This window comes from Puma concolor, chromosome A3 (genome assembly GCF_028749965.1).
Source record: "Puma concolor isolate L17-30 chromosome A3, mPumCon1.1.hap2, whole genome shotgun sequence".
In the NCBI taxonomy this organism is placed as follows: domain Eukaryota; kingdom Metazoa; phylum Chordata; class Mammalia; order Carnivora; family Felidae; genus Puma; species Puma concolor.
The window spans coordinates 118,423,195-118,447,191 of NC_141669.1; the positions used below are offsets into that span (position 1 = coordinate 118,423,195).

At 45.7% G+C, this 23,997-nt stretch overlaps 1 protein-coding gene across 8 annotated transcripts in view; it reads left to right on the plus strand.

Moving 5' to 3' along the window:
• The window catches only part of DLGAP4 (DLG associated protein 4), a 199,205-nt gene that overhangs the window by 157,436 nt on the left and 17,772 nt on the right, over positions 1 to 23,997 (plus strand). For 5 of the 8 annotated variants that reach the window (XM_086702125.1, XM_025932361.2, XM_025932362.2 and 2 more), the window contains 3 exons: positions 7,674 to 8,035; positions 10,559 to 10,647; positions 11,171 to 11,583. In XM_086702125.1, the coding sequence (XP_086558251.1) occupies positions 7,674 to 8,035; positions 10,559 to 10,647; positions 11,171 to 11,583 (864 nt within the window). Of the gene's footprint in view, positions 1 to 7,673; positions 8,036 to 10,233; positions 10,314 to 10,558; positions 10,648 to 11,170; positions 11,584 to 23,997 lie in introns of those variants that run through there. The other 3 variants (XM_086702126.1, XM_025932365.2, XM_086702127.1) reach the window with 2 other exon arrangements.

The window sequence follows — 23,997 nt, forward strand, 5'->3', positions numbered from 1 at the left end:
TCATCTGTTTGACTCCTACTCAGGGCATACTGGATATTGCATCCCATTTTCTGGGTAAAATAACTGATGTGCCCAAGGCTGCTCCTCCACATGACCCTTACCCAGTTAGTGCAGTGGGTGGGGGGCATAGGGTAATAGTCAACCTTCAGGCAGCCTGAGTTTAAGCCCCAGCCCCAGCTCTGCCTAGCTGGGAGGTGAGATAAGGCAAGTCATTTCGCCTCTTGAGCCTCACCTGTAAAATGGGCAATGACAGAGCTACCTCACGTGTACCCATTTTGAGGCTTCAGTTGGCTAAGGTACCATCCATTCTCATTATTCATAGTAGTTATATTCATAAAATCTGACAAACACTGAATTAATGAATACTGAACCATTGCTCCTATGGGAAATAGAGGCCCTGCACATTTTCACCGACTAATCAGTACGTATATTGTTTTGTGTGTGTCTGTTTAAAGATACCTTATTTAATGTACTGGTGATTTATTAACACTGAATTGGCCAATAGCACTATAACTCACACTTGAACAAGGCTTATCTGCCACGCGTTTTCTCCATAGGCATATCACAGCCTTCTTGCACTCAGGAACGCTAGATAGCACTTCAGCACTATACTTGGGGGCATTTTAAATAGAGAATCACCAATAAAAAGTACAAAAATGGAAAAACATAGCACTAAATGGACCAGGAAACGGACACTTGTTTACAGTGTGAGAGCCAAAACAAGAAGGCAGAGAGAGTCACCTGTTCAACCTTAGCCGGGAACCTTGTGCATTGGGTGACTCAACTTTTCCTCTGTGCGTGTCTGAGAGTGACCACAAACCCCCTGTGACTGTTGATTTTGGGGTTACAAATAAATTTTATCAAGGAGGTGAATTCATAGTTTACAGGAGGATTGACTATATGTGAAGAGTTTGCTCAGGCCAGGCTTAGTCAGTGCTCAGTGTAGGTCTGCTTTTAGTATTGGAACCATTACCCACAGGAGTGCATCCTGGTTTCTGGACAAGACTCTAAGGCAGGGCCAGGGCTCCCTGAGCTATGTGGCTTTGTCTTCCCCAGTGTACCGCCTTTGTGTCCTCTTGGCTCCTATGGGTTTTGGGATTTGAAACAGGTGTAGATTCCAGAGGCCTTGAATGCCCCCACTGAAGGGTTTGTTCCAAGTCCGCTCACTGGGACTTGGCACCACTGAAAGGTTTCAAACCAAGTAATGATGTGGCTGGACTTCTCAAATGGCCCACCAGGGTGGAGGAGGTCCTGGAAAGGCAGGACAGGAGGTTGGGGGACCAGGGAGGAGCGGTGTGGGTGGTCCAGGGGAGGCTGGCTCTAGGTCATGGGGAGAGGAACAGATAAGAAAGGCAGTTAGGAAGCACCTGGTTGTGGGGAGTGGTGGGGGGTTCCCAGGAGGATTTTGGGGGTAAGAGGTGCTGCCAGGCCCTCTTAGTGGAGTTTGAAATTAAAGTTTGACATTGCTGACTCTTGGGGCACAGTGAGGGAGGTGGCTTCCAGACTGACACAGTGGGAGAGTGGGGGTCACACGGGTTGTCAACAGGAAAGTGGCTCTGAGAGGGCAGTCTGTCCCTGATCCTGACCCAGCTGCTCAGAATTCCCTTCCAACTTCCCCGGCTTCTGGGGAAGAAACAGGGAAGAAGGGAGGAATTTGAGGCTGGTAAGTGAGAGCTTTGAGTTCTGTTTTTTACCATAGCACACAAATGAGTGGCCTGATTTAGCTGTGTGGTTTCACAGGTTGCTCATCGGTGAGAGAGGGAATGGGATCTTCTAGGCCCTCAGCCCTTCCTTTGACGAGCCCTTTCCTAAGCCTGGCAGAGCCAGCAAAGGGAGTTGAGGCGGCTCTGGCTCCAAGGCCAGCTCTGTCCGCTCATGTGGGGCTTAAGAGGGCCCCACTGCCTCTTCTGTGAAGCCTGCTGCCATAGCTCTCATGCTATCTGTGGCCCCCCACATCCACTCCTCTTCAGGAGTCTAGGCCTCTTCTTCAGCTCCCCTGCCAAGCTTGGACCCCTGGCTGTCTGCAACACAAGGGTTGTGCCAGGCCTCCAAGGCACTTGCAGTGGGGCTAACTTCCTGGGGTTGCTGCATCTATAACTCTTGGGAGATGGGAGTCACAGCCATTCCACTGAGTGTTTGAAGCTCTATTTGGCTATCTTATTACATCTTGATGTTAAAAAACACAATGTAGAAATAAATTCATTCTGACCTGATAAGAGTTTGCTGGATAAAATCTTGAAGCAGACGGCAGAAATGAGACAAAGGGAGCTTCTTCTTAGAAGAAACAAGGACTTGTGTGCTGTGGAGCAGGAGGCTGGGCTGGATGTCTGGGGCCGGGGGCAGGCTGCACGGAGGAGGCATTGCACAACTGGCTCCTGTGTGGCGCCTGAGCTTGAGGGATTGGCATGGCCAAGCTGGGGGCAGGGAAGCACGTGGCCCCTGGGGGCAGTGGCTCAGTGTGCACACATTGCTGTGGCTCAGCAGGTATTTCACTCGGGGTCTTTGAAAATGTGTGTAAGGACCAGCTGGAGGAGATGGTCACACTCAGGGGATGTTCACTCTCTAGCTTCCTGGGCTGAAAAGTTTTCCAGAGTGAGTGGATGAAAAAGTTGGACCTATGTGCTATGTTATTATAAACTATGGCATGTGGAAAATCTCCCAGGGCCAGGAAGGGCCGCAGTCACATCTTGGAAGAGGCAATGCTGGCCAGGTCCCACATCTTGGGTCTCTGGGGCACTTGCCCCACCTCTAAAAGTTAACTGGCAAATGATGACTGTGCACCGTCTGGGCTAGTAACACGCGTGGGACACACTCTTCGTCAGGGGCATGGCCACAGCCCTGAGTGCTCCAGCTGACCCACAGAGAGAGGAGGGGGGCAGACTGCCTGGGCCAGCAAGAGCGTTGGATGGAGGGACTGGCTGAAGGACCTGGAAAGGGATTCTGGTAGAATGAGCGCATGTGCAAAGGCTTGGGTGCATGCGGAGTGTGGTGTGTTTGGAAATGGGTGCATGTGGCTCTCTGAAGCTGGAGGGGCCATCCTAGGGGGTGGGGGGACAGGAGATGAAGCTACAGAGATGGGTGGTTGGGACTAGGCTTTAGAAAGGGCTCCAAATTTGGGAGGAGACAAGAACCTTGCATACTCCAGTGTTGGGAGCCTATAAGGAAGCCTTCACTAAGGCTAAGTAATCTTGATTTGGGGCAGCTGAAGGGTTTTTATAACAATGATGAGGTTCATTTTCTCATTCAACAAATATTATCGAGAGCTTTCTATAAAGCTTAAGGTGTTGCCCTGGGCCTGAGATATGACCCAATATGCCAAGACAGAGTTCCCCCCAGTCCCAAGCCTATAACCATCAACAAGTAAATGCCTAAATGAGCTGATGACAGATGTGACAGATGCTCGAATGGAGATGCTGGCCCATCTGAAAGCAGAGGAAAGTCAGAGGAGGCCTCTCTGAAGAAGTGGCATTTGAAATGTGAGGAGTGGAAGCTTTCCAGGTAGAAGGAGCAGCATGTGCAAGAGCCCCAAGGTGGGAAGAAGGGCGGTGACGGTGTTGCTAGAAGGGGCAGGGGCAGTTGTTGGCCTGTATTTCATAGCATTTCTCACTTGTGAAATGAGAGCTGTTCTGTACAGTTGGGTCCCATCCCCCTGCCCTGGGGAAAGACTGTGCACAGAGCTGAGGGATGCCTGCCACCCGGGGAGCCCCTGACAACCTGAAATCCTCCCTGTGAGTCACATTACTTATCTGGCTGTGACTTGTGCCCAGGAGACAAAAAAAAATCCAAGATAAGTTCACCTTTCCTCTTATCACACCTGGCCCGGACTCTCGCTAGTTCACTTTCCCTCTAATGAGTGGCTGTCTCAGCCAGGGCTCAGGCCTCTGAGTACGTGTCAGCAGGACTCTGGACCTAGACAACCCTGAGCAGGAGGCTGGAGGGTCAGTCCTCTGTCCAAACTCCTGATTGTGGGCACCTCACTGTCTCCTGGTGGGGGTGCCTCTTCCACACAGATCCCTGCACACACTAACTCCTCCAGGCCAGTGGGAACTCCACCCCACAGATGGGGACAAGGACCCTGACTGGAGTCACACAGTCTTTGTCAGACTTAGAACCTATAGTTCTGGGTCTGCCGGGCACTGTTGGTCATTGGCTTCAACGAGCTGCTCTTAATGTCCGGCTCTTGCAGGAAAACTTTCCCCAGGGTTGTATAGAGAACCAGCCCAGCCTCTCCGACCAGTGACCTGGGGATAGTACCATTTTGGCTCACAACCCCCACCCTAGGCCTGGCTCACTGTGTGCCACAAACTAGTAGCCATGCCAGCCCTGGGCTGAACCTTACCCTCTGTGACGTAGCCTATGTAATCCCTCCCTGTGGCCATCAAATTAGTATATGACAGAGCTGGGATCTGAACTCAGGCTTGTCTGGTTCCTTGCTGCCCTCTGGTTTCTGGCTCCTTATCATCAAGTGAATGGAATGACTCAAATGGTAGGATTTCAGGTAGTAGAGAGAAGGGATTCAGAACAGGAATCTCTTCTTCATTCAATGATGGGAGGTTCCTCACCTATCCTTGAGTAAGAGAACAAATGGGAAAATGGTTTGAGTTTGTCAAGGGCTGTGTGAATATGGTGTGCTATTTAGAACTCCTCCCCACCCACTGAACAGATGAGAGTACTGAAAAGTCCAGAGTGAGGCAGGCACTTTTGTGAGGAATTGCCAGGGCCAAGAAGCCAGGCTTCTGCCTTTAGCCTAGCCCTTCTTCCCCCAGCAGTCAGATCTCAACTTGGGCGTCCCCCTGCAGACAGGCTCCAGGGTCTAGCAGGATACTGTGGGGCACAGTGATCAGTGAAGGCCCTAGACACCTGCAGCCCCAGCCTGGCAGAGAGGGGCCTGAAGACTGGGTAGCAGAATGAGGTAGGCTGTGCAGCCAAACAGGTGTGGTTGCCACTTACTGTTAGCAACTCTGGGTGTTATCTGACCCTGAACCTCACATGCCCCTACTATAAAGTGGGCATAATCATATCCCCATTTTACAGAGTTACTGTGAAGTTTAAATTACAAAGCCATAAAACCGAGCACAGCTCAGTAAATGACCCACCTTGAGGCTGTGAGCCTGTGTGCACAGCCAGCTGAACACAGGAGCCCATCTTGCTTGAGCAGGCCTTTTCCTTCTCTGGCAGTACAAGAGAGGGTCATGTGCCTGTTGACCAAAGCGCCGCCCCCTGCTTGCTCTGCTGCCCATGTTCTTCTGCCCATGTGCCACATTTCTCAGGTGGGGTAGGCAGAGCCTGGGTGTGTCTGGTGGGATCCCCAGGTTTTCTCAACGCCTCAGCAGGACTGGGAAATTCTGAACAGAGTAGGAATTGAGTGCTCCTGGTTCTGAGCTCCCAGAGCCCTTTGTCACCTCCAGACTCAGGCGTGAGGCATGGCTCCCAGCTCCTGGGCTCTTCTGCTGTGGCATCTGTTACTGTTCACTCATTTCATGGCTGTTTCTCTGCTGATGAGGCTCCTAGCTTTCCTGGAGTCTGTATAGGGCCTGGCCTAACACAAGTCTGTCAGATGAACTGACAGATGGAAGGGCTTTTTAAATTAAATTTTTATATTTAAGTAATTGTAATTTACATACAGTTGTAATAAATAATACAGAGGGATCCTATCTACTCTTTACCCAGTTTCCCTCAATGGTAAAATATTTCAAAATTAATATAATATCATAACGTATCAGAATATTGCATAGTATATCACAATACCAGAATACTGACATAGATACCATCCAGCCAATCTTACTGACTTCACCATTTTCCCTTTACTTGCTTTGTGTTTAGTGCTCAGCAGCTTCGTCGTGTGCAAGTTCACGGTCCACCTCCTGTTCTAATTCTTGGCACACAGAGGATCCTTCTTGTCACCCTTTTATAGCCACAACCATGTCCCTCCCTGCCTCTACATCACCCTCTGACCTGCATCTCCCTACCTGCCACTAATCTCCACATCTTTATAATCAGGTCATTTCAAGAATGTTTTGCAAATAGAACCATACAGTATGTAGCTTTTTGAGATTGCTTTTTTCACTTGGTATAATTCACTTGAGATTTGTCCAAGTTGTTGCTTATATTAGTAGCTGGTTCTTTTTTACCGATCAGGGGTATTCCACAGTCTGGATGTACCACAGACTGTTTAACCAGTCACTGAGGGGCATCTAGGTTGTTTCTAGTTTTGGGCTATGACAAATAAAGCTGTCATGAACACTCATGTATAAGTTTTTTTCTTGTGAACATGTTACCATTTCTATGGGATAAATAAATGCCCAAGAGTGCAACTGCTGGTTTGTAGAATAATTGCATATTTAGTTTTAAAGGAAACTGCCAGGGGGAGCAGATTCATGATCTTTGTGATCAAGAATTTGTGAGTTCAAGCCCCACATTGGATGTAGAGATTACTTAAAAATAGTCTTTTAGAAAAGAAAAGAAACTACCAAACCATTTTCCAGGGTGGTGGTACCATTTCACATTCCCACCAGCAACATATGAGTAATTCAGTTTCCCCACATCCTCACCAGCACTTAGTGTTGTCACTGTTTTTTAATTTAGCCATTCTGATATGGTTGTGTAGCGCATCTCATAGTGGCAGATGGATAGATTCTGCTGTGCCTTGCTCACGGCCCCTGTGGCACTGGGCCTGGTTTTGTGGGTTTCTGTTGGGCCCTCACCATGAACGGTAGCACCTTGAAAGCAGAGCTCAAAGTCACTCATCTGACTCCCACTCCTAGTCCCAGTTTGTTTTAGTCCTCATGGGGGAAACAGCATTTAGAGTTAAGATGCTGAGAAAAGCCCCAGGATCTGACCCAGCCCCTCACAGCAAGTAGCTACTGCTGTTTCAACAGCACCTTCTGTTTCAGACAAAAAGTTGAGCATGTAAGAAGCCAGCTGTGGGCCTTTACTGTGGGCCAGTCCCAGGCCAGGCTGGAATGGGATTCAGAGATGACCCCAGCCCCCACCATGGTAGGGCCTGGTTCCCTGAATCATGGTGGAGAATGGGGAATTGGACCAGGTATGGTGGACTCTTGAGGGAGGCAGACTGGTATATGGGGTTTTATACCATATAATAATGAGGAGATGGTGGGAATAGCAAGATGGGAGTAGGGTTAGCTGGACCCTAAAGGATGTATTGGTCTTTGACCAGATGGAAAGGGGGCATCCAAGCAAAGGGAAGGTAAAAAAGGAAAAGACCAGCAGGAACAGTAGGTCTGTCCGTGAGCTTGAGGAGGGAGCAAGGTTAACATTCTTTAGCACTCCTGACCTCTGTATCACTGTCACCGCATCCCCTGCCACTGGGTCAGGCTCTTTCACAGCCTGTGGCACCATGAACTTTATCATCTAGTCCATGCCCCAGCTGGATAATACCTTTGTGTGTGACTATGAGGTGGAGGATGTCATTGGTCCATGTTGGCATTCCCAGCTAGACCTGGCCTTGGACTAGTAGAAGAGTGGGCAGGGCCTATGTCTGTCTGTCTCGGTCACTGCTGTGTCAGACCCCCATTCTCCTGCTCCACAAATCCTTCCTGAGGGAATAGCCAAGGCCAGAGCTAGGGCCAGGTCAGGTGGGACCTCAGACTTGAAAGGGGTTCCAAAGGTTTGGGACCTTACCTTCTCCTTGCCCTCCTCTCTTCTATCTGCAGGTTCATCATGTCTAGTGGCTTATAAGAAGACCCCACCACCGGTCCCTCCACGTACCACGTCAAAACCCTTCATCTCTGTCACAGTCCAGAGCAGCACCGAGTCTGCCCAGGACACCTACCTGGACAGCCAGGACCACAAGAGTGAGGTGACAAGCCAGTCGGGCCTCAGCAACTCGTCAGACAGCCTGGACAGCAGTACCCGACCGCCCAGTGTGACACGGGGTGGAGTCATCCCAGCCCCTGAGGCCCCGGAGCCACCCCCAAAACATGCAGCTCTGAAGAGTGAACAAGGGACGCTGACCAGCTCTGAATCCCACCCTGAGGCCATCCCCAAAAGGAAACTGTCATCTATAGGAATACAAGTAGGGGTCCCTTTCACACTCTTATGTCCTCAGCCCACCCTGTGCACCTGCCTGCGTGTAATTACATCTGGTGGAGGCCCACTAGGTCTCCTGGGCAAAGTGGTTTGTCTCTTTTGGAGGGTTGGCTCCAAGTGGCCGAACCAAATTCCACCCATAGCCATGCCTTCCTTACGTTTGCCCACATGTTGCAATCTGTAGCCGTGGGCATGTGTCCCTGTTTCTCCAGTGGGTCATCCCAGTCAATGTAGTTACACTCAGCCAGCCATCTCCTGTCCACTGTTCACCTGTCTGTCTGTCTGTCCACTCCACCCTTTGCCCTGCCAGCCAATGCGTGGGAGGTGGGACTGGCCTAACAGTTCTCTAATCCAAGGTCAGCTCGGGTGCGGAGGCCGCAGCCCCGGTTGGCAGTGGGAGCAGCATGGAGCCTAGACGTCGATGGGCCTGGGGCCCAGGACCCAGGGCCCTTGAGCCATGGGGTTTGCTTGAGGGGAACTTTACCCAGAGCCTTCTCGGGCCTGGGGGACAGGTAGGTGGTTTGAGGCACCAGGCCCATGTCAGGTTGAGAAGTGTGATGCTGGTCCTGAGGTCTCCCTCCATGGGAAAGGATCCAGGCAGATATTTCCCCAGGACCAAGTGGCCAAAGCCAGCAGACCCTCCTGGAAGCCAAACTCCCTGTCCACTCACAGCAGGACAGGGGGTACCAGCTCCCCTCTACTGCTTCACAGCACCTCCTGTACACATCAGACCACAGTAATCTGTCTTGTCAGCTGAGCTGGGGAAACTTGAGCCTTGCTTTGCAGATTCAAGAGTTGCTCTCAGTCCAGAGTGCAAGGACTCCACCTGCCCTGACTGAGCCTCCAGACTAAAGTGGAACACACTCAGGGCACGGAAGAAGGAAAGTGGCTACAGTGAGCATTGAGCTTGGGGACGGTGGAGCCCTCAAAGAGGTCAGGGTGGTGTGCATTGTGGCTTAGGGCTGGAAGGGCTCTCCCATTTCCCCAGCTGCCTCTGATAACTGGATGTGGCTGAGTGGATGGCAGAGGGCTAGAATGCCAAAAGAACTTGGGACACAAGGGAGACTGAATGGGTTCCAACCAGAGAAAAACTCATTAGCCAGTTTCTTGCACTTGCCTGGGCTTCAGTTTCCCCACATGTACAGGAACAGAGTTGTCCGGGAGATTAATGTTTTCTGGGCTCCTTCATAAGGGGTTCAAGTCCCTGCCCTGTGCAGCTGCTCCAGGAGGGATTCTGAGGGACATAGAAAGTAGCCTAGTCTCTTGGTCTTAACCACGCAGGGTCTTTGGGCAGCCCCATCCTCTCCCTGGCCAAACCAGATACTCCAGTCTTTTCAGAAGGTCTTAGTCTCACTGTTGGTTCCTTTCGTCCAGAAATTTACCTGGGGATGAGCATCCTAGCTCTTGGGCCTTCCCCTTCCCTGGTTTCATCCCCACCTGTTCCAAGCTCTAGTCGCAGCTCTTTGAGATTGGTGATGCTGTACTCCCTGAGCTGGCGCCTGCTGAAGGAGAAATGCAGTTGCATCCCCGTGGCGAGGAGGAGCCTGGCGCCCAACCCTCTGCCACTTCTGTGAAGCCAAGAGATTGGGAGTCCCCAATTTCCAAGGATACCCTGACAACCCTTATCCCATCCCTTGGTACCTCAAGCCCTAGGTCAAGTGTGGATTCTCCCTCATCCATGAGCAATGATGGAAGGGCCGGCCTGGCTGCTCCACGTCCATGCAGCTTTGTCCCAAAGAAGAAAGGCAGATTCGGGGCATCACTGCTGCCGTGTTTCCTTCCACTTCACGGGAGTGGAGAAAAAGCACTAGCTTTGCACTTGGCCCTGGCCCTGGCCCTTTCTGCTGCTCCCCTGGCCCTTTCTGCTGCTCCCCAGGCCCACCCACTGCTGAAAGTAACCTCAGCCATCGAGGCCCAGGGACTGCATCCTGTAGCATCCTGGGACCTTATTGGCTATTGCCTTGGGGGCAGTTTTCAAATCCAGAACTGATGTCCAAGGTTTGGCCCTAGTACAGGCGCCTCCAGCCTGCCCTTCAGCTGCAGGGTTGGGGAGTGATCTTTGCCTCAAGACAGCCCCCAGCTTCGACTACACCAGATAACGGCTGTGGCTTTGTGTGTGTGTGTGTGTGTTTTCTTTCTCTTTCGTCGTCCTTCTTTTTTTTCTTCTCTTTGATGCGTGTAAAGGAGAGGACTAGAAGGAACGGTTCCCACCTCTCGGAGGACAACGGACCCAAAGCAATCGATGTGATGGCACCCTCCTCAGAGTAGGGAAAGCCAGTCATCTCCACCCCATCCCACCTCCCGCCCACCCACCCGCCCGCTCCACGCGAATGAGCAGTGCCCGGCTTAACTGGGTCCAGCCTCGGGCCCACGTGCAGTGTCCGCATGCCTCGTGTCTGTCTGTCCTTCTGCGTCGTCCCACTAATGTGAATTTCAGCAGCAAGTGTGGTGTTTGTTTTTTATTTTTGTCTTTGTCTCCGTGCCGTTGCTGTCGTTGTCCTTCAATAAGGTTGACTGCATTCAGCCAGTGCCAAAAGAGGAGCCCAGTCCCGCTACCAAATTCCAGTCCATCGGGGTTCAGGTAGAGGACGACTGGCGGTAAGTCGCATAGAGGCGGTGGCTGCCTCTCCCTCTCCTCCCCTTCCCTCTGCTCTCACCTCTCCTGCTCTCCCTAACCCACTTCTCCTTGCTGGATTTCTGATAACCAAGCTGGGTTTGGGGTTTGGGCAGTGGCCCAGGCACTGGAGGCTGGGCAGGCAGGCGGGCGGGCCCATGAGCGCTTGCTCTATGAGATCAATTGGCCCACGGGGGGCCGCAGCCGGCAGAGACACGGCCCAGCACCCCAATGTTGGTGGTCTTCTGGCCCCCACTGCAGTAAACAGGCAACCTTATGACCTTGTCCATGTGTGTGTGTGCGCGTGTGGGCGCGGGTGGGGCAAGGGCTGAGCAGAGAATGAGGCAGGGGCTGTGGGACCCGCTTCAGGCGCATGGTGAGCAGACGATGCATCCGTTTCTCTGTCTCCCGTGTGTCCGGGTCGGGGTGGCCTCTGGTCTCTGGCCCTCTTGGTGACTCTCACCCCTTCCTGTCCCCACCCCACTCCACCCTCCTGTCCCCCCCCAGAAGCAGCGCCCCCTCTCACAGCATGTCCTCCCGACGGGACACCGACTCAGATACCCAGGATGCCAACGACTCAAGCTGTAAGTCATCTGAGAGGAGCCTCCCGGACTGTACCCCACACCCCAACTCCATCAGCATCGATGCCGGCCCTCGGCAGGTCCCCAAGATTGCCCAGATCAAGCGCAACCTCTCCTATGGAGACAACAGCGACCCTGCCCTAGAGGCATCCTCGCTGCCCCCGCCTGACCCCTGGCTCGAGACCTCCTCCAGCTCCCCGGCAGAGCCAGCACAGCCAGGGGCGTGCCGCCGGGACGGCTACTGGTTCTTGAAACTACTTCAGGCAGAAACAGAGCGGCTGGAGGGCTGGTGCTGCCAGATGGACAAGGAGACCAAAGAGAACAACCTCTCTGAAGAAGGTGAGCGCTGCAGGGATGGGCCCCGGGCTGGAGAGAAAGGTGCACAGCTCGTTCTCCAGCCTCGGAGCCTCCAAGTGGGAAAGGCCTCAGTTTCTCTTCTTGAGTCAGCTGTGAGCTCTCCTCTTATTTCCATTCTTTCCTCCCTTCTGTCTATCTACCTAAGCTGAGCTTTCTCAAGGAAGGGTGTACAGGCTGTGGGCTTGAATCCCAGCCCTTCCCTTCCTAGTGAAGTGACCTTAGTCAAGTGCCTCCGAACCCTCCGTTTCTTCTATGTAATGTAGAGCTACTCCTGCCTTCTCTGGGGGTATTTGTGAGGATTGAAGGTGGCAGTGCATGTAAAGGGCCCGAAGACGTGTGGGACACAGAAAGTTGGTACCATGCTTATGTCTTAAACAGCTCCTTATTGAGTGCCTACTGTATGCCAGGCACCAAGGATCTAACCATGGGCCTCAGCAGAGTGTGAGGAACTGTGAATGGGTGAAATAGAAGCCATCTACTTCTCTACTTCTGTTTCTCTCTATCCATGCCTCTTTCCAAAAATCCCTCTAGGAAATGAGTTCCGGAAAGAGCTAAAAATATGTAGGGAGCCTAGATTCACAGGTGGTTGTTAGCAGGCGAGAGGTGGCCCCTGGGAAGCTCCAGGCCGTGGCCCCAGCAGCTACACTGTGCCCTGACTTGGTTCAGTCACAGCTCATCCTCCAAGAGAGCCCCTCTACAGAACATGCAGGAAAGACAGGTCTCCAGAGTATCCAGAAAGGATGAAGTCAGCATCCCACTGACACCTGATGGCGTGGAGCCTGAGGAGGGTACCCTTGGATAGGTCTGTATCCATAGACCTTTAGGCCAGTTCCCAGGTTTAATGTCACACCTGCTGCTGCACAGGGAACTGTTGTGAGCTGTGTACTTAATAACTTTGCACAGTAAGAGTATTTAACAAATCAGAATGGAGCCAAGGACCAGAGAGTGCACTGAAATACTTCTAATAGGAACCGTCCAGCCCACTGCCTGACCTCAGACTTCTCTGCTTGCAGCTGTCGGTAGCTGTACATCCTGGTATTTGCCTTCCTATTGCTTTTTTTCTTTTAAATGTGATTACCTCTTAATTCTTCTCAAATCAGTCATCGTCATGTATTGATTTCCTGCTTATAAGAGGTGAGTAGTTAGCTGTATCACCTCTGCCTCCTGTGCCCCACCCTGCATGTCTTACATCACAGTTTTGGCTTAAGTAACCACCAATGTATTTGTTTACTGTAAGCATGTAAATATTATTGTTCACTGCAGAGCCTAATACTATATTATGGTTTAATTTCCTTTTCTTACACACTTTATTTTTCCTAGAATAAATGATTGCCCCATCTTTTTTATACACTTCATTTTCTAAGTTCTTATTTGAAATGTTTTACACACTCCACCAGATCTGCCAGCCTTCATCAGTATTGTTTTTCAGATATGCAGACATATCAGATAATCTCATGATTTCATATTTTTCCTAGTGCACTTCTGTCCTCTGTTCTGATCTGGCTAGGTTACTCTCTGGGCCTGCTGCCTCACTGCTATCCAGAAACTTCCCTTTTCATCACCTGGGACTGCCCTTGGCCGCTGTCCCATGGGGGACACCCTGCTTTCCAGACCACGTGGCCTTCTGCTTTCTTGGCATAATCCTTCAATTTTGCTGGAACACACACCTTTAGTTCGAGATAAATTTTTAGCAACTGCATGTCTTCATTCAGACCTCACACGGTTTGGCTGAGTATAAAGTTGAAAATAACAAATTATATATGTAATGTATATGTATATGTTTGTATATATAACATATGTACGTATAAAAATGAAGTTGAAACAATTTTCTCTCAGGATCTTTAAGGCTATATTGTGTTTAGCTTCTGTTACTTGTGCTGAAAAGTTTGATGCATTCTAATTTTCAGTCCTTTGTGTGTTTTTACTATGGAAGCTGTTAGGCTCTTTGCTTGACCTCTCTTGTGAAATTTCTCAGTGCTGTGCTGTGGAATGGGACTTTGTACAGGAATGTACTGTGCCCATAGTTGATAGCCCCTTTCTATATGGAGATGCAGGTCTTTTGTTTCTGAGCAACAGCCTTGCATTAATTCTTAAAAATAATTTCCTTGCTTTCATTTGTTCTGTTTTCTCCAAAATTTGTGTCACTTAGATGTTGGACCTGCTGGATTAAGCCTCAGTCTCTGATCTTTTCTTCCCCATATCTTTTGGTTATCTTTCTGTAAGGCTCTTTCTTTTTTTCTTTTCCATGCTATAACATCTTTATTGATAAATAATTTGCATGCCATGAAATTCACCCATTCACCCTTTTATTTTTTATTTTTTGAGAGAGCAAGAGTGAGTGCATGTGCACACACATGAGCGGGAGAAGGGCACAGAGAGAGAATCCCAAGCAGGCTTCATGATCACAGATCCCAACATGGGGCTTGACCCCACAACCCTGGGATCATGACCTGAGCCACAATCAAGAGTTAGACGTTTAACCGACTGAGCCACCTAGGCGGTAACACCCTTTCAAAGTGTACAGTTCAATGGCAGTTAGTACACTCAGCGTTGTACAACCGTCACTGTTAATTTCAGAACATTTTCGTCACTCCAAAAAGAAACACTGTAACTATTAGTAGTCACTCTTGGTTCCTGCCACTTTCTCAGCTCTTAGCAACCACAGTTCTGTCTCGGTGGATTTGCCCATTCTGGACACTTTTATAAACGGAATCATACACTATCTGGTCTTTTGTGTCTGGCTTATGTTTTGTATAACATTTTTAAGGTTCACTCAAGTTGTAGCAGTATTAGCACTTCATTCCTTATTGCTGAATAATATTCCATTTTATGGGTATACTTCATTTTTTATACATTTCATCTGTTGATGGACATTTGGGTTTTTTCCACACTTCGGCTAGTATCAGTAATGTTGCTGTCAACACCGTGTATAAGTTTTTGTGTGGAAGTATGTTCATTTCTTTTAGATATATGCCCAGGAGTAGAATTGCTAGATCATATGGAAACTCCATGTTTAACTTTCTGAGGAACGTGCCAAATGATTTTCCACAGTGGCTGCACCACTTAACATTCCCACCAATGGTATATGAGGATTCCAATTTATCCATATCCTCACCAACACTTGCAATTATTGGTCTTTTATTTCTTTTTTTTTTTTTTTTTTTTTTAAGTTTATTTATTGAGAGAGGGCACAAGCAGGGAGGGGCAGAGAGAGAGGAAAGAGAGAATCCCAGGCAGGCTCTGCACTGTCAGCCTGATGCAAGGCTTGAACTTGCAAACTGCAAGATCATGAACTGAGCTGAAACCAAGAGTCAGACACTTGACCGACTGAGCCATCCAGGCACCCTGCAACTACTGGTCTTTTTGAATCTAGCCATCCTCGTGAGCGTGAAGTAGTATGTCATTATGGTTTTAATTTGCATCTCCACGATGGCTAATATTGTCCAGCATCTTTGAATATGCCTTGTGGCTATTTATATATTTTTGTTTGAGAACTCTATGGAGATGGGGACATTTTCCTGACTTGATCTCCAAACTGTCCGTCACATGTTTACTGTGGCCATCCATACAACAGGTCATTCTACTGTTCTTTTTCATGATATTTTGTCCTTTTTTTATGCATAGAGTGTCTCCTGCCCCTGCGAGACCTACATATATAAATGTAAGTTTTCCTGGGACCCTGTGCTCTGTCCTTTAGGTTCCGTCTTTGTATTTGTCTTTTTGTTTTGATGTTTCCTGGAACGTCCAGTCGTCTTGGTTATTTCTATTTAAAAGTGAGGAACTGATGTAGGAGTAGGAGGTTATGTGCTGGTATGTTAGTAATATATGATAGTAACATCACAGATGAAGAAATAATTATTTAAGCATCAGGATGTAAAGACTCTAACAGAAAGATAAAAGCCATCATGAATAATGCTGTGTTCAAGTCTTCTGTGTATAGATAGATGTAGGAGTGGAATGGTTGGATCATATTTGTCATTTTTTTATTATGGTAAAATATACATAACAGAAAGTTTGCCATTTTAACCACTTGTTAAAATGTTTATTTATTTATTTTTGAGAGAGAGGGAGGGAGAAGGAGAATCCCAAGCAGACTCCGCGCTGTCAGCACAAAGCCCAACATGGGGCTTGAACTCACCAACCTTGAGATCAAGACCTGAGTCAAAATCAAGAGTCGGACGCTTAACCAACTGAACCACCTAGATGGCTTTAACCACTTTTAAGTGTACAATTCAGTGTCATTACTTACATTCACAATGTCGCACATCATCAGTATTTATTCCCAGAACTTTCTCACCACCCCAAACAGAAATTCTGTACCCATTAAGCAATAACTACCCATTGCGCTCCCCACAGCCCCTGGTAACCTCTAATCTGATTTCTCTATGAATTTGCCTATTTGAGATATTTCATGTACGTGGGATGTTGCAGTATTTGTCCTTTTGTGTTTGGCATGTTTTCAAAGTTCATCCATGTTGTAGCATATATCAGAACCCTTTTATTTATTTTTTTTTAATTTTTTTTAAGGTTTATTTATTTTTGAGACAGAGAGAGACAAAGCATGAACGGGGGAGGGTCAGAGAGAAAGGGAGACACAGAATGTGAAACAGGCTCCAGGCTCTGAGCAGTCAGCACAGAGCCCGACGCGGGGCTCGAACTCACGGACCGCGAGATCGTGACCTGAGCCGAAGTCAGACACTTAACCGACTGAGCCACCCAGGCGCCCCATCAGAACCCTTTTAAAGCTGAATAAGATTTCCACTGTGTATAAATACCACATTTTGTTTTTCCACTTAACTGTTGATGGACACTTGGGTTAGTTCCCCCTTTCAGCTACTGAGAATAGTGCTACAGTGAACACTGGCAAGCAAGTATCTGTTTCAGTCAGTTTGCAGTTCTCTCAGGTATATACTTAGGAGTGGGATTGCTGGGTGACCTATGTTTACAGCTTGCTGAGGAACCGCCATACTGATTTCCACAGTGGCTGCACCAATTTACATTCCCACCACCAATGCACAAAGGTTCCAATTTCTCCACATCCTTGCTAACACTTGTTAGTTTTCATCTCTTAAAAAAATAGCCATTCTAGTAGGTATAAAATAGTAGCTCATTGTCATTTTGATTTGCATTTCCGTAATGATGCTGAGCTGAGCATCTTTTCATGTTCTTATTGATCATCATTTGGGTATCTTCTTTGGAGAAAAATCTGTTCAGTTCCTTTGCCCATTTATTAATTGGGCAGTCTTTTTCTTGTTGAGTTGCAAGAGTTCTTTATATAATTTTTGAATAATAGGCACTTATTAAATATGTGATTTGCAAATATTTTCTCCCATTCGGTAAGCTGTCTTTTCATTTTCTTGATAGTATCATTTGATACACAATAGTTTTTAATTCTGACCTGGTCCTATTTATTTTTCTTTCATTGCTGTACTTTTACTTATTTAAAAAAAATTTTTGGGGCGCCTGGGTGGCGCAGTCGGTTAAGCGTCCGACTTCAGCCAGGTCACGATCTCGCGGTCCGTGAGTTCGAGCCCCGCGTCAGGCTCTGGGCTGATGGCTCAGAGCCTGGAGCCTGTTTCCGATTCTGTGTCTCCCTCTCTCTCTGCCCCTCCCCCGTTCATGCTTTGTCTCTCTCTGTCCCAAAAATAAATAAACGTTGGAAAAAAAAAATTTTTTTTAATGTTTTTTTTCTTTTTAAAAAATTTTTTAAATTTTAATGTTTTTTTCCTTGATTTTTGAAATTCACATCTAAATTAGCATATGGTGCAACAATGATTTCAGGAGTAGATTCCTTAATGCCCCTTACCCATTTAGCCCATCCCCCCCTCCCACAATCCCTCCAGTAACCCTCTGTTTGTTCTCCATATTTAAGAGTCTCTTATGTTTTGTCCCCCTCCCTGTTTTTATAGTATTTTTGCTTCCCTTCCCTTGTGTTCATCTGTTCTGTGTATTAAAGTCCTCATATGAGCGAAGTCATATGATGTTTGTCTTTCTCTGACTAATTTTGCTTAGCATAATACCCTCTAGTTCCATCCACGTAGTTGCAAATGGCAAGATTTCATTCTTTTTGATTGCCGAGTAATCCTCCAGTGTATGTATGCGTATATATAGACATACACCACATCTTCTTTATCCATTCATCCATCGAAGGACATTTGGACCCCTTCCATGCTTTGGCTATTGTTGATAGTGCTGCTGTAAACATTGGGGTGCATGTGCCCCTTCAAAACAGCATACCTGTATCACTTGGATAAATACCTAGTAGTGCAATTGCTGGGTCATAGGGTAGTTCTGTTTTTAATTTTTTGAGGAACCTCCAGACTTTTCCATGGTGGCTGTACCAGCAGTGCAAAAGAGATCCTCTCTCTCCACATCCTCGGCAACATCTATTGTTGCCTGAGTTGTTAATGTTAGCCATTCTGACAGGTGTAAGGTGGTATCTCATTGTGGTTTTGATTCGTATTTCCTGGATGATGAGTGATGTTGAGCATTTTTTCATGTGTCTGTTCGCCATCTGGATGTCATCTTTGGAGAAGTGTCTCTTCATGCCTTTTGCCCATTTCTTCACTGGATTATTTGTTTTTTGGGTGTTGAGTTTGATAAGTTCTTTATAGATTTTTGGATACTAACCCTTTATCTGATATGTTGTTTGCGAGTATCTTTTCCCATTCCATCGGTTGCCTTTTAGTTTTGCTGATTGTTTCCTTTGCTATGCAGAGCTTTTTATTTTGATGAGGTCCCAATAGTTCATTTTTGCTTTTGTTTCCCTTTCCTCTGGAGACGTGTTGAGTAAGAAGTTGCTGTGGCCAAGATCAAAGAGGTTTTTGCCTGCTTTCTCCTCAAGGATTTTGATGGCTTCCTGTCTTACATTGAGGTCTTTCATCCCTTTTGAGTTTATTTTTGTGTATGGTGTAAGAAAGTGGTCCAGGCTCATTTTTCTACATGTCGCTGTCCAGTCTTCCCAGCACCACTTGCTGAAGAGACTGTCTTTATTCCATTGGATACTCTTTCCTGCTTTGTCAAAGATTAGTTGGCCATATGTTTGTGGGTCCATTTCTGGGTTTTCTATTCTGTTCCATTGATCTGAGTGTCTGTTTTTGTGCCAAATGTTTGTTTTTGAGAGAGGAATGACAGAGTGCTAGTGGGGTGGGCACAGGGGACACAGAATCTGAAGCAGGCTCCAGGCTCTGAGCTGTCAGCAAAGAGCCTGATGTGGGGCTTGAACTCACAGACCACGAGATCATGACCTAAGCCAGAGTCAGACCCCTAAATGACTGAGCCACCCAGGTATCCCTACTTATTTTTAAAGGTATGAATATATATTAATTTAATAAAAATTAAAATTAGGATAAGAAGACGGAAGCGCTGAGAAACTAACTGGCAGCTCTGCCTGGGCAGGGCTTGTTGAAAGGTAGGCTTCTATGGACACCTAAGAAAATTGGTTTTAAATAACATACAGTAAAAATTACATCAAATAATAAAGGAAGCCAATTATATTAATATAGTCATCAAAATGTGCACTTCTTTCTTAAGGCATTAAATAACAATGTAGCAGTGAGTCTAATTATTAGAGTTTCAAAGTAATGATGACAGGAAACATTATTTCAAGATAACTGTGACAGCTATAATGTGATATGAAATTATCTGTGATTTCTATTGGTGACAAAGTGACAGGTACTGCTTACAATAAAGTGGTCTCATTGTCCATCTGAGTTTAAGGACATTGTGCTGTAGAGGGTGACTGGGTGACCAACTGGCTCTTTCCTTAGGGGAAGACCTTGAAATGTTAGTACTCTTTCTCTGCAGTCCTTCTTCAGAGACAAATCTGGTTTCTCTAAGAGGCAATATTTTCTTTCATACATATAACATTTACCACCTTAATCATTTATATTCTTTTATTATTTTTTTCAATGTTTCAAGTTTTTATTTAAATTCTAGTTAGTTAACATGTAGTGTAATATTAGTTTCAGGAATAGAATTTATTGATTCATTAGCCATTTTTATTTTATTTTTTTATGTTTTTAAATGTTTGTTTATTTTTGAGAGAGAGACAATGCACAAGCAGGGGAGGGGAAGAGAAGGAAGGAGACACAGAATCTGAAGCAGGCTCCAGGCTCCAGACAGTCCACAAGAGCCCAATGCGGAGCTCGAACTCATGAACTGTGAGATCATGATCTGAGCTGAAGACGCTTAACTGACTGAGCCACCCAGGCACCCCTCATTAACCATTTTTAAATGTACAGTTCAAGAGCACCTGGCTGCTCACTTGGTGGAGCAGTGCTGACTTGTGATCTCAGGGTTGTGAGTTCAAACCCTACATTGGGGATGCAGCTTATTTAAAAATAAAATCGTAAAAAAAAAAAATAATAATAATAAATAGCAGCATCTGGGTGGCTCAGTCGGCTAAGTGTCAAACTCTTGGTTTCTGCTCAGGTCATAATCTCACGGTTCATGAGTTCGAGCCCCACAACGGGGTCTGCACTGATAGTGTGGAGCCTGCTTAGGGTTCTCTCTCTCTCTCTCTCTCTCTCTCTCTCTCTCTCTCTCCTCTCTCCCTCCCTCCCTCCCTCCAAAATAAATAATTTTTTAAAAATAAATGCACACTTCAGTGTTATTAAATACATTCATAGTGTTGTACAGCCATCACCACCATCCATCCCTGTAATGCTTTTTTATCTTGCAAAACGTTTCAGTTTTTACCCATTGAAGGATAATAACTCCTTATTCTCCCTTCCCCCTCAAGTCTCGGGCAACCATTATTATACTTTCTGTCTTTATGTTCCGAATACTCTAAGCACCTCATAAAAGTGGAATCACACAGTATTTATCTTTGATTGGTTTGTTTCACTTAGCATTAATGTCCCCAGAGTTCATCCATGTTATAGCATATCTCAGAACATCATTCCTTTTTATGACCGAACAATACTCCATTATGCATACGCCACATTTCGCTTATGCATTCATCCATCAGTAGATATTTGGATTGCTTCCATGTTTCAGCTACTGTGAGTAATGAATTCTGCTGTGAACATGGGTGTCCAAATACCTCAAGTCCTTGCCTTTCAGTTCTTTTGAATATATACCCAGAAGTAGAGTTGCTGGATCATATGGTAATTCTATTTTTAATTTTTCATAGTCACTGTATCATTTTACATTCCCACCAGCAGTGCTCAAGTGTTCGAATTTCTCCACATCCTTGCCAACACTTGCTATTTCCTGTTTTGTTTTTTTTTTATCATAGCCATCCTAATGGGTGTGAGGTGGTATCTTATTATAGTTTTGACTTGCATTTCCCTAATGATTAGTGATTTTGAGCATTTCTTTATGTGCTTATTGGCCATTCACCTATCTTCTTTGGAGAAATGTCCATTGAAGTCCTTTGCCCATTTTTTTTTTACATTTTTTTAAATGTTTATTTATTATTGAGAGACAGAGAGAAACAGAGAATGAGTATGGGAGGGGCAGAGAGAGGAGGAGACACAGAATCCGAAGCAGGCTCCAGGCTCTGAGCTGTCAGCACAGATCCCGACGCAGGGCTTGAACTCACAAACCTGATATCATGACCTGAGCCAAAACTGAGCCACCCAGGGTCCCCTATATATTCTAAGTATTAATTCTTTACCCAGATATATCATTTGCAAGTATTTTATCCCCTTCTGTGGGTTCTCTTTTTACTCTATGGATAATGACTTTTAATGCACAAAATTTTAAGTTTTTATGAAGTCCAGTTTGTTTTTTCTTTTGTTACATGTGCCTTTCATGTCAGAGCCAAGAAATCACTGCAAATCCAATTTCCTGAAGCTTTTGTGCTGTTTTTTCTTTTAAGAATTTTTCTGTTGAAAAAAGGTCTTACATTTAGTTCCTTGATCCATTTTGAGTTAATTTTTGCATATGGTATTAGATACTTTTCCATGTGGATATCCAGTTTTCCCAGCACCATCTGTTGAAAGGACTGGCCTTTCCCCATTTGTCTTGGTACTCTCGTCAAAAATCTTTTGATCTTATATGCAAGCGTTTATATCAAAGCTGTCTATTTTATTCCATTGACTATAGGTCTGTCTTTATGCCAATACCACTGTTTTAATCTCTGTGGCTTTGTAGCAGGTTTTGAAATCAAGAAGTAGGAGTCCTTCCATTTTGTTCTTTTTCAAGATTGTTTTGCATATTTGGGTCCCCTGAATTCCATATGAATTTTAGGATGGGTTTTTCTGTTCCATCTAAAAAACAAACAAAAAAACATAATTGGGATTTTTGAAAGGGACTGTATTGAATCTGTAAATGGTTTTGGATAGTATTGACATTTTAACAACATTGTCTTCAATCCACCAATAGGGGATGTGTTTTTGTTTATTATGTCTTCTTTGATTTCTTTTAGCAGTGTTTTGTAGTTTCCATTGTACAAGTCTTTCATCTCGTTGGTTACTTATTTATTTTATTCTTTTTGATGCTATTGTAAATGGAATTGTTTTTGTAATTTTTCTTTCATCTTATTCATTGTTAGCATATAGAAATGCAACTGATTTTTTTTTTCGCTTTGTATCCTGCTATTTTGCTGATTTATTACTTCCGTTGTGTATGTGTGTAATCTTTAGGGTTTTTTACATAGAATATCATTCTGTAAGCAGAGATAATTTTACTTCTTCCTTTCCAATGTAGAGGTCTTTTCATTTTCTTGCCTAACTTCTCTGGCTAGAACTTCGAATACTGTTTTTTGTTGGTTTTCAATTTTAGAAAGAGAATGAAAGGGCAAGCAGGGAAGTGGGGCAGAGTGGCGGGGCGGTGGGGGGAGAGGGAGAGAGAATCTTAAACAGGCTCCATGCTCAGTGTGGAGCCTGACTCGGAGCTCAATTCCATGACCCTGGGATCAAGACCTGAACTGAAATCAGGAGTCAGACGCTTAACTGACTGAGCGATGCAGGTGCCCCTCCAGTACTGTTGAATAGAAGTGAGCATCCTTGCCTCATCTCTGATCTTAGAGGAAACACTTCCAGTCTTTCATCATTGAGTATGATGTTCACTGTGGGTTTTTCATAGATGGCTTTTATTAGTTAAGGTAGTTTCCTTCTATTCCTAGTTTCTTGAGTTTTTCTTATGGAAAGGTGTTGAATTCTGTCAAGTGCTTTTTCTGCATCAATTGAGATGATCACGTAGTTGTTTTTCTTCATTCTGTTGATGCAGCATAGTAGCACATTGATCAGTTTTCATGTTGAATCATCCTTGCATTCCAGGAATAAACCCCACTTGTTCATGATGTATAATCCTTTTAACATGCCACTGAATTGTATTTGCTGGTATTTTGTTGAGGTTTTTTTGTGTTGATTTTTTTTGTGTTGATGTTCATAAGGGATATTGGTCTATAGTTTTCTTGTAATGTCAGTCTGGCTTTGGATTCAGCATAATGAGGCTTCACAGAATGAGTTAGGAAGTGTTTCCTGCTTTTCTTTGTTGGGAGATTTTGAATACTGATTGAGTACTGATTCAGTCTCCTTACTAGATAAAGATCGACTCAGATTTTCAATTTTTTAGGATTTAGTCTTGGCAGGTTTTACGTTTGTAGGAATTTGTCCATTTCATGTAGGTTATCAAGTTTGTTGGTGTGTGACTGTTCTAGAACTCTTACAATCTTTTTATTTCCATAGATTTGGTAGTAATGCCTGTACTTCCATTTCTGATTTTAGTATTTGAGTCTTTTTCTCTTAGTCCCTCTAGCTAAACTTTGGTCAGTTTTGTTGATCTTTTTGTTCCTTAATTTTTCTCTATTGTTTTTCTATTCTCTCTCCCCTCTAATCTTTGTTTCCTTCTTTCTGTTGGCTTTGGATTTAATTCTTTTCTAGCTCCTTAAGTTGTAAAGTTAGATTGTTGATTTGAGATCTTTCATAAGTTTTTTTTGTTTGTTTTAGTAATACAGATTTTTAAGTTTATTTACTTTTAAGGAAAGAGAGAGAGCCCACCCATGCAAGGGAGGGGCAGAGAGAGAGAGAAAGAGAGAATCCTAAGCAGGCTCTGCACTGTCAGCAAGGAGCCTAATGCGGGGCTCAATCTCACAAACCATGAGATTATGACATGAGCTGAAATCAAGAGTTGGATGCTTAACCGACTGAGCCACCTAGGCACCCCTGCACCTTTGATTCTTAAGAACCCTTTCTGTGTTCCAGGGCGCCTCAGTGGCTCAGTCCGTTGAAGTGTCCGACTTCAGCTCAGGTCATGATTTCCTGGTTCGTGAGTTCAAGTCCCACATCTGGCTTGCTGTTGTCAGCGTGGAGCCTGCTTCAGATCCTCTGTCCCACTCTCTCTCTCTGCCCCTCTCCTGCTCGCACTCTTTCTCAAAAATCAAATAAACATAAAAAAAAAAAAAATACCTTCTGTGTTCCAATGGCATAGAAATTTTTTCATGGT